General features: G+C 48.2%; 2 protein-coding genes across 8 annotated transcripts in view; one reads left to right on the top strand and one right to left on the bottom strand.

Moving 5' to 3' along the window:
• The window catches only part of HNRNPR (heterogeneous nuclear ribonucleoprotein R), a 667,870-nt gene that overhangs the window by 433,302 nt on the left and 224,090 nt on the right, over positions 1–10,478 (bottom strand). The gene's annotated exons all lie outside the window — the stretch shown is intronic.
• Positions 10,040–10,478, top strand: part of RPA2 (replication protein A2) — a 17,458-nt gene continuing 17,019 nt past the window's right edge. For 2 of the 5 annotated variants that reach the window (XM_032805954.2, XM_075060797.1), the window contains exon 1: positions 10,355–10,411. In XM_032805954.2, coding sequence (XP_032661845.1) covers positions 10,378–10,411 — 34 coding nt within the window. In that variant the 5' untranslated portion in view covers positions 10,355–10,377. Of the gene's footprint in view, positions 10,162–10,354; positions 10,418–10,478 lie in introns of those variants that run through there. The other 3 variants (XM_032805953.2, XM_075060796.1, XM_032805955.2) reach the window with 3 other exon arrangements.

A 10,478-nucleotide genomic window follows, 5' to 3' on the forward strand; every position in this document is an offset into this window, starting at 1 on the left:
TAACAGCACACACAAAAACTTCCCTCCCTCAAGATTTGGAAGTATCCTGTCCCCTGATTGGTCCTCTGGTCAGGTGACAGCCAGGCTCACTGAACTTGTTAACCCTTTACAGTCAAAAGAGATATAAAGTACTTCTGTTCTATTAACTCCTACTATCTGTTTGTGACAATCTTTTATACAATTTTTGACCTGTTCTGATTGGCTTGTTTCCCAATCTTAGTATTGGCATAGCTATCCTCCAATCACCTTTACACCCTCTCTGATGGGGCCATACTTATAGACCAATCACAACTGCTAAAGCTGTCAAAGATGTTACACAACATGTTTTAGTATTATGGGATGCTTACTATTATGGCATGGTGACCCTCACCTAGTTTTGGACTGAACATGCCTGCTTGACCGCTCCCTTTAGTTTTAGCATCAACTTTACTTGATCTTAGGCCATATCTGACTACCAAACACTAGCCATAGGCTAACCTGCTTATACTGTCAATTCATTGTCCTTGGCTGTGTGCCAACATTGTACACACACTTACGGTACCACCTTATTTCTTTAGTATATGCTTAATTGTTAACTTATGCACCTTAATGTTATGGGTCTACCACTGCCACCCCATTTCTTACCAATTTAATTTTATTTCAGTACTGCCCCTATTTTCAGTTAATGGTGGCAAAGCAAGGTTTTCAGTTCTGTGCTTAAGAAACAAAATAGAGCAGCTCAAAATCCTTTCGTATTACCAGCAACGCCCATTGAGGTCGGGGGGGCTGCTGCACACTCAGCAGTCCTGCACAGCGCTAGTTCACTACCTTAACATAGACTTAGGGGCCTGAATTTAGGCTCCTATTTATGAAAAATCTTGTTCTCAATGACTCAGTGACTCACCAGCGAAATGCAGTGTCTCTGTGCCCCCTACCCCCAACCCAAAGTGTCCTGAGACCCAGGGATGAGACAGTGCAGTGCTGTTATTGGACCCTTTTCAATATCTAAATGAAGCCACAGAGTGGCTCGCCAGGGCAGCAGGCCTTGATTGCATGGGTTTGTTAAGTTGCTAGGTTTGCCCTTGGACAAGTCATGGAGCTTCCCTCAAACCTGGAAGGGGCAGTAACCCTTCGCTGTGCCAGAGGAGTGGCTCTGTGGTTCGTTGCAAACATGTAGCTCTAGAGAAGTTACTGTAATGTTCCCTCTGCAGCTGCACAGGGATAAAAACTGCTGTCCTGGGGCTTTTGCCTCCCCTAAAGGGATGTAGCTCTTGGGGGCCAGAAGCCAGGAAGGGATTTGGGAGATGGAAGGGTGCTGGGCAAAAATTTTCTGTAGTGAGACGTTCCCACAGTATCCATGGCCCAATACAGACTAACATGACTACCCCTCTGATACTTGACATCCACTCAATGACAATTACCCATTTACGATTATATTTTTAGACCTGTCAGCCAGTTTTTGATTCATTTAATGTGAGCCATGTTAATTTTATATCATTCTAGTTTTTTTTAATAAAAATGTTAATCAAAATATAAGAACATAAGAATGGCCATACTGGGTCAGACCAAAGGTCCATCCAGCCCAGTATCTTGTCTACTGACAGTGGCCAATGCAAGGTGCCCCAGAGGGAGTGAACCTAACAGGCAATGATCAAATGATCTCTCTCCTGCCATCCATCTCCACCCTCTGACAAACAGAGGCTAGAGACACCATTCCTTACCCATCCCGGATAATAGCCATTAATGGAGTTAACCTCTAGTTCTCTTTTAAACACTGTTATAATCCTAGCCTTCACAACCTCCTCTGGCAAGGAGCTCCACAGGTTGACTGTGCACTGTGTGAAGAACTTCTTCCTTTTATTTGTTTTAAACCTGCTGCCCCTAATTGAGGCAGGGGAGATTGGAGCCAAATGGGTGGAGGTGGCAGAGAAGAAGAAAGCTAGTAGCAGTTGGTGGGGAAACCAGAAAGGGCAACCTGAGATGACACCCCACCATCGGGGTCAGCCCAAGGCCCCAAATTGCAAAGAGGAGCCCTCCACACAGACAGGGAGACCCCAGGTGCCCTCTCGTCCCACTACCCTACTCTCCACCACCCAGCTCACCCAAGCCCACAGTCAGCCAGGTGATGCTTTAAATGTAATGAGCTGGGGCACGTGAAGGCCAACTGCCCCAAGAGCACCAGCCAACTGCAACTCATCACCCCAGGGTCTCACCCAGAGCCTTCAGGCCCAGATGCCTCAGAGAACCCCCAAAGCGAAGGGAAACTGGGAGTGTGGGCAGAAGGAAGATTACTGTGTGGAGAGACACTGGAGCACAGGTGTCAGCTATCCACCAATCCTTAGTGGACCCCAAATTCATCAACCCAGAGGCCCAAGTGATGGTGCAACCCTTTATGGCCAACTTTTTTAACTTGACTACAGCCAAGTCGCCTGTCCAGTACAAGGCCTGGTCAGGAATATGGACTTTTGCAGTCTATGACGATTATCTCATTCCCATACTGATGGGAGAAGACTGAGCCAACCATGTGAGGCTAACAAAAAGAGTGGGGATGGTCACCTGCAGCCAAGCTAAAGAAGTCTCCACACCTAACTCCATTCCTAAGCCTCCTTCAGGGACTCAGCCAAGGTGGTGGCATGGAACCAAACCCCAGACCAGAGTCTATGGCAGCAGTTGTAGATCCAGTTCCTGAGACTCAGGCAGAACCAGCCCACGGATATAATTGGTGGAGCAGTCAGCACCAAAGCCCGTCTTGCAACCCCACCAGAGTCTGGAGATCCAGCACCAAAAGGCGCCACAGAGCCTGCACCTGCAGCAGCAGCTACACTGGCGCAAGAAGCTCAACCAGAGCCTGCAATACAACCTAGTGCGTCAGCGGAAAGCAGTTCACAGTCAATGGAGACACACTCCCATCACCTGCATCGCTTCCAGGGGGACCAAGCCCAAGTCCACAATCCAGTGAGGAACTAATGTCTCCAGCATCAAGGGAGCAGTTCCAGGCAGAGCAGGAAGTGAATGAAAGCCTCAAGGAAGCTTGGACGGCAGCACGGAGTGACTCACCGCCTCTCAGCTCTTCTAATAGGTCCAGGTTTGTTGTAGAAGGAGGACTCTTATACAAGGAAACCCTTTTGGTGGGCACAAGGAGGACTGACATCCTCAAAGACAGTTGGTAGTTCCAAGTAAGTATTGGGAAAAGCTCTTGAGCTTAGCCCATGATCATGCTAGTGGCCATGCTGGGGTGAATAGGAACAAAGACCATTTGGGAAAACCATTCCCCTGGGAGGGGATGGACAAGGACGTGTGCCAGAGGGTGGGAAAGCCCCAAGACCAGCCCCTCTCCAGCTATTCCCCATAATTGAAGTTCCATTTCAGCGAGTAGCTGTGGATATTCTGGATACCTTTCCCTAAGACACCCAGAGGAAAGATGTACACACTGACCTTCATGGATTTTGCCACTCGATAGCCAGAAGCAGTAGCTCTAAGCAACACCAGGGCTAAAAGTGTGAGACAGGCATTGGCAGACATTTTTGCCAGGGTAGGTTGGCCCTCTGACATCCTTACAGATTCGAGAACTAACTTTCTGGCAGGGACCATGAAATGTCTTTGGGAAGCTCCTGGGTTGAACCATTTGGTTGCCACCTCTCACCACCATCAAACAAATGACCTAGTGAAGTTTAATGGGACTTTGGGGGCCCTGATACGTAAATTTGTGACTGAGCACTTCAAAGATTGAGACCTAGTGTTGCAGCAGTTGCTCTTTGCCTACATGGCTGTACCACATCCCAGTTTGGGGTTTTCACCTTTTGAACTCATTTATGGCCACGAAGTTAAGGGGCCATTACAGTTGGTGAAGCAGCAATGAGAGGGGGTTACATTTTGGACTTTGTAACCAACCTGCAAAACACCCTCAAAGACTCTTTAGCCCTTGCTTGAGAAAACCTGCAAGATGCTCAACAAGAGCAAAAGTCCTGGTATGATAAACATGCCAGAGAGCATTCTTTCAGAGTTGGTGACCAAGTCACGGTCGTGAAAGTGCTCCAGGCCAATAAGATGGAAGCGTTGTAGGAGGGGCTATTTATGGTCTGAGAGCACCTGGGAGCTGTTAGTTACTTCATAGTGTTCTTAGACTCTACCCTAAAACTTACAGTATACCATGTTAATTCTCTAAAACCCTTTTATTCCTGAGAAATCAAGGTTCTCCAGTTTATAGCCCACGAGAAAGATGACGCTGAGTGGCCTGAAGGAGTCTACTATGAAGGAAAAAGCAACGGTGATGTAGAAGAGGTGAGACTTTCCATAACCCTTAGATGTAAGCAGCAACAGCAAACCCAGGAACTGTGCACCAGCTTCACGCCAATGTTTTCAGCCACCCCAGGACAGACAAAACGGGCATACTACTCCACTGTCACAAGTGATGCTCACCCAATTAGAGCCCAAACCTATGGATGACTCCTCAAGCCAAAACTGTAACAGAAAGGGAGATTGTCATGGACTCACAGATCGTGCCCACTCTTGGTACCGTGCGGTCTGTGGGGGGTGCCCCTTTCAGTGCGACAGCCCTTCTCAGGGGTCCACTCTCTCTTCGGGTCAGGCCCCTCCACCTCCTGGAGCCGCACTTCTCTGAGCCTTAGCACATCTGTCTCTCGCCATGGGCCCCCTCAGGGAGTCCACGTGCTCTGGACCCCCTGGGCCTCCTCACCCCCGAAGGAGTTGATGCGACCCTGTTCTCTAGACCGGAGTGACTCTCAGCCAGCATAAAACAGGAGGGTTTATTGAGAGTTGAACACAGCACAGGAAACTCTCAGGGCATCAAGCCTGGCCTCCCTCAGCCCAGCACATCCCTGTCTCCCTGCATCCAGGTGGGCTCTGCTTGCTCCCCCTCTCCAGCCCAGAGCCCCCCTGCTTCCCAGCTGGGCCTCCGATATCCCTGGCCCCAAGCCCCGCCTCTGTCCATTGTCTTCTCTCCAGGTAAACAGGGTCGTAAACAGGAAGGCCTGGGTCTCCTCTCCTCTCAGCCCTCCTCTGGCCCCCACTGGCTGGAACTGGCTGGTCAGGTCACCAGGGTCCTCCCTTCGCAGCCCATTGTCTTCCCATTGGCCAGAACCGGCTGTGACTCCTGAGCTGCATCTCTGGATCACCAGGTCACCAGTCGCTGGGGTCTCCATCCTCCAGGCCATTGGCTGGGGTCCCAAGTTCCCTCTCCAGTTCTCTGTAACAACAAACTCCCTCTCCCCTCACCTCGTTAAACCCATAACACCCAGGGAAACTCAGTCCCACTCCCTCTGCATGCAACCCACTGGAAAACACAGAAAAACTAAGAAAACCCCCCACTTCGTCACAGAGATCAAGGACATGTTACAGATGGTGTAATCCACCCCTCTAGTGGTTCTAGTTCCCAAACCAGATGGGGAAATCCGCTTTTGCTTGAACTACCATAAGCTAAATGCTATAACTTGCCCAGAGAACTAACAATGCCACACACAGATGAGCTATTGGAGAAACTGGGATGTACCCAATTCATCTCCACCTTAGACTTAATTAAGGGGCACTGGCAAGTGCCGCTAGATAACCCAGCCAAGGAAAGGTCAGCCTTCTTCACCCATGTAGGGCTGTAAGAATTCAATGTGTTCTATTTTGGACTGTGAAATGCACCCGCCACCTTCCAGAGACTGGTGGATAACCTTCTGGCTGGATTTGGGGAATTTGAAGTCACGTACCTTGACGATGTGGCCGTATTCTCAGATTCATGGGCAGAACACCTGGAACACCTCCAAGCTGTCTTCCAGTGCATAAGGGAGCCAGGATTAACCGTAAAGGCCAAAAAATGTCAAATAGGCCTAAACAGGGTAATATACTTTGGACACCAGGTGGGTCAAGGGACTACCAACCCCCTACATCCTAAAGTAAATGCTGTCCAACATTGGCCTGTCCCTAAGTCAAAGAAGCAGATCCAGTCCTTCTTGGGCTTGGCTGGGGATTACAGACAATTTGTACCACACTACAACCAAATTGCCACCCCACTAACAGACCTAACCAGGAAAAAAACAGCCAAATGCAGTTCAGTGGACTAAGAAGTGTCAGAAAGCTTTTAAACAGTTTAAGGTGGCCCTCACGTCTGACCCATACTAAGGGCCCCTGACTTGGACCAACCTTTCGTTGTAACCACAGAAGCATCCTAGTGGGAGCAGTTTTAATGCAGAAATGACCAGATCAATAATTCCATCCTGTCGTGTTTCTCAGCAAGAAACTGTCTGAGACGGAAAGCCACTGGTCAGTCTCAGAAAAAGAATGTTACACCATTATGTATGCTCTGGAGAAGCTATGCCCATACATTTGGGGATGGCGTTTCCACCTACAGACTGACCATGCTGCACTGAAGTGGCTTCACACAGTCAAAGAGACTAACAAAAAACCTTCTTCAGTGGAGTTTAGCTCTTCAAGACTTTGATTTTGAAATACAACACATTTCAGGAGCCTCTAACAAAGTGGCTGATGCATTCTCCTGGGAAGTTTTCCCAGAATCAGCCAGGTTAAAATGTCCCTGTATTCTAAATCATTGTAGTTCTTAAAAAGTAGAAAATACTGTTTAGTTCTTCATGTAATTAGTAGTAAAATTAGAGATGCATGTATCTTATTAACTCTGTTTTCTTAAACCTCCAGGAAGAAATCCCAGCCGGTGTGGACCAGACCTGAACCAGGCTGGCCTACATCATTTGTGATTTGAGGGTCATGTGATAAATGAAGCGGAGGAGAGGGTAGCTCCCTTTTATGGACACCCAGTCAGCCAGTACCTATAAAGTCCTTCTCAGTAGCCATTAATTGCTCTATCTGTAAAGGGTTAAAAAGTCTCACTGCAATGCATAGGAAAAAGGAAGTGAGTTGGCACCTGGCCAAAAGAGCCAATGGGAAGGCTAGAACTTTTTAAAATTGAAACAAGATTCCCCTTTCCTCCGTCTGTGGTTGTTCTCCCAGGGAGAGGCAGATATGGCAGCTATGCTGCAAGAAGCTTGGGCCAGGTATGAAAAATCATCAGTATTATTCCTAGAAACTACTGATTTAAAACCCCATATATATAAGTAGATCAGGAAATGTCTAGGAAGATGCAATTAGGTTTATTCCTTTTATTTTGTTATGGCTTGTGGATTCCTCTGTGCTAACCCTGGTGCTTTTGTTTTGTTTGTAACCTTTAAGCTGGATCTCAAGAAAGCTATTCTTGGTGCTTAATCCTTGTAGTTGCTCTTTTAAAATCTAGCAATGCCCTGAGTTCCCAGATGTATTTTCTTTCTTTTTTTTTAATTAATAAAATTTACCTTTTTTAAGAAGAGAATTGGATTTTTGTGAATTAAGAGGTTTGTGCACGTTGTTTAATTAGCTGGTGGCAACAGCTAATTTTTTTTCTCCTTTCTCAGCTCTTCCCCAAAGGAGGGGGCGAAAGGGCTTGAGGGTACCCCACAGGACAGAATTCCCAAGTGTGCCTTCCTGGGCTCTGAAAGGGATTCTACACTTGGGTGGTGGCAGCATCTACCAATCCAAGGTCAGAGAAAAGCTGTAACCTTGGGAGTTTAATACAATCCTGGAATGGCTAGTATTAATTTTTAGAATCTTTGTGGGCCCCCACCTTCTGCATTCGAAGTGCCATAGTGGGGAATTAGCCTTGACAACTGTACTGGAGGGTCAGTCCATCTGCTGCCTCAGCAGCATCCCCCACACTATAGAGAGAATGTCAGTTACAGGCTACACAGCCAGGCTATGCCCCCTGCCCTGAACCCTGCTCCCAAATAGATATACTTAACCCTCCATTTAGCTCCAGCATTATTAGGTTGGCCAACATCACTGAAATGAATGCACTGACATTGTCATAAAAAACAACAGCTGTATAAGGAAGCTAGTCTACGTTCATACTTTTCAAATCTATTATACTTTGTTACACATATTTTATCATATACTGTATATGCTTTTAAAGAGTATATTAATGTTTCAATTTCAATTCAAATTTCCAAACAGTCACTAAATTGGTATGTTTCAGAGTAGCAGACATGTTAGTTTGTATCCGCAAAAAGAACAAGAGTACTAGTGGCACCTTAGAGACTAACAAATGTATTTGAGCATAAGCTTTCGTGGGCCCACTTCATCAGATGCATAGAATGGAACTTATAGTGAGGAGATATATATATACATACAGAGAACATGAAAAAGTGGGAGTTGCCCAACCAACTCTAAGAGGCTAATTAATTAAGATGCGCTATTGTCAGCAGGAGAAAAAAAAACTTTTGTAGTGATAATCAAGATAACCCATTCAAGACAGTTTGACAAGAAGGTGTGAGGATACTTAACATGGGGAAGTAGATTCAATGTGTGTAATGGCTCAGCCATTCCCAGTTTCTATTTAAGCCTAAATTGATTGTATCTACTTTGCATATTAATTCAAGTTCAGCAGTTCCTAGTTGGAGTCTGTTTTTGAAGCTTTTCTGTCGCGAAATTGCCACCTTTAAATTTGTTACTGAACGGCCAGAGAGATTGAAATGTTCTCCTACTGGTTTTTGAATGTTATGATTCCTGATGTCAGATTTGTGTCCATTTATTCTTTTGCATAGAGACTGTCCGGTTTGGCCAATGTACATGGCAGAGGGCATTGCTGGCACATGATGGCATATATCACATTGGTAGATGTGCAGGTGAACGAGCCCCTGATGGTGTGGCTGATGTGATTAGGTCCTATGATGGTGTCACTTGAATAGATATGTGGACAGAGTTGGCATCGGGCTTGTTGCAAGGATAGGTTCCTGGGTTAGTAGGTTTTTGTTCTGTGTGTGTGGTTGCTGGTGAGTATTTGCTTCAGGTTGGGGGGCTGTCTGTAAGCGAGGACTGGCCTGTCTCCCAAGATCTGTGAGTGAGGATCATCTCTTTCAGGATAGGTTGTAGATCTTTGATGATGCGCTGGAGAGGTTTAGTTGGGGGCTGAAGGTGATGGCTAGTGGCGTTCTGTTATTTTCTTTGTTGGGCCTGTCTTGTAGTAGGTGACTTCTGGGTACTCTTCTGGCTCTGTCAATCTGTTTTTTCACTTCAGCAGGTGGTATTTTTATGTTTTAAGAATGCTTGATAGAGATAAAGGAACAGACTGCTTGTTTTAGCTGGGCTGGGTCTGAGGCGTACTAAGTCTCCCAGCCCCACTTTGAGATCTCAAATAAACTTTGCTTGCTTCTCCCCCTGGTGTTTTTATTGGCGCTAAAGCACTCCGGGCATGAATCACTGTTGTTTGCCTTGGGCACCTCCAGTGTCTGCAACAGTAGTGTCAAGGAAATGGACCGCTTCTGTGGATTGGTCTAGGCTGAGGTTGATGGTGGGATGGAAATTGTTGAAATCACAGTGGAATTCATCAAGGGCCTCTTTTCCATGGGTCCAGATGATGATGTCATCAATGTAGCGCAAGTAGATTAGGGGCGTTAGCGGATGAGAGCTAAGAAGCATGGTTCTAAGTCAGCCATATTTTTATGTTGGCACACTATGCGGGTACCCATAGCAGTGCCACTGACGTGAAGATATATATTGTTCCCAAATGTGAAATAGTTGTGGGTGAGGACAGAGTTGCAAAGTTCAGCCACCAGGTTTGGCATGTAACTAGTTCACAAAACTGGGGTGAGGGTGGAGGAAATTAAGGTGTGTGGGGAAATCACTGTATGCAGGGCAGCAGCCAGGCTAGGGCTACGGGCTCCACTCTAGTCCACCGGGCAAAGCGTGGGCAGGGCGACTCATCGCCAGGCCCGGTTTAGCACCCGGTGCTGAGCCTGAGCCATGTGTGGGGACAGGGCTATACAGGCTGTTAATCCTGGAGCCTAACGATATCAGGGCAACGCGACAGCTAAGCCGCCGGGGCGACCAGGTCCCTGGCACGCGCCCAGGGCGCGGGGAGTAGCTTGTCAGCCTGGCCAGAGAGGGCAGTGCCAACAGCAAAGATGGCGTCGGCTGCCCTTCCGCTCGCCGGGTCTGAAGCCACCGGAAGGAGAGGGCTGCGTCTGCACCGCCCCTCGCTAAGCTGGGAGCCGATTGGCTGGAGCGCTGCGCGAGCCCTGAGTGTCGGGCTCGCTGACTGGATGGTTGCTTGTGGCGCGCGGAGGAGCTGTTTGTGGTTGGAGCCGAGCGCGTTTGGCGGGGTGTCCGCCGCAGCTGTAATGTGGAGCGGTCATGGTGAGGGTGCGATGGGCGAAGGGTCTGGCGGGGGTGATGAGGCTGGCAGGGCGGCGAGGTGGTGTAGTGGGGGAAGGGCTCGAGCGATGTGGGGGAGGGGCTGGCAGGGCGGCGAGGGGGTGTAGTGGGGGGAAGGGCTGAGGTGCCATGAGCTGTGGTTGGTGAAGGCGGGCTGTGGTGTCATGGGTGTGGTTGGTGAAGGCGGGTTGTGGTGGCATGTCCGCCGCAGCTGTAATGTGGAGCGGTCATGGTGAGGGTGCGATGGGCGAAGGGTCTGGCGGGGGTGATGAGGCTGGCAGGGCGGCGAGGTGGTGTAG

Source organism: Chelonoidis abingdonii, chromosome 25 (assembly GCF_003597395.2).
Source record: "Chelonoidis abingdonii isolate Lonesome George chromosome 25, CheloAbing_2.0, whole genome shotgun sequence".
NCBI lineage: Eukaryota > Metazoa > Chordata > Testudines > Testudinidae > Chelonoidis > Chelonoidis abingdonii.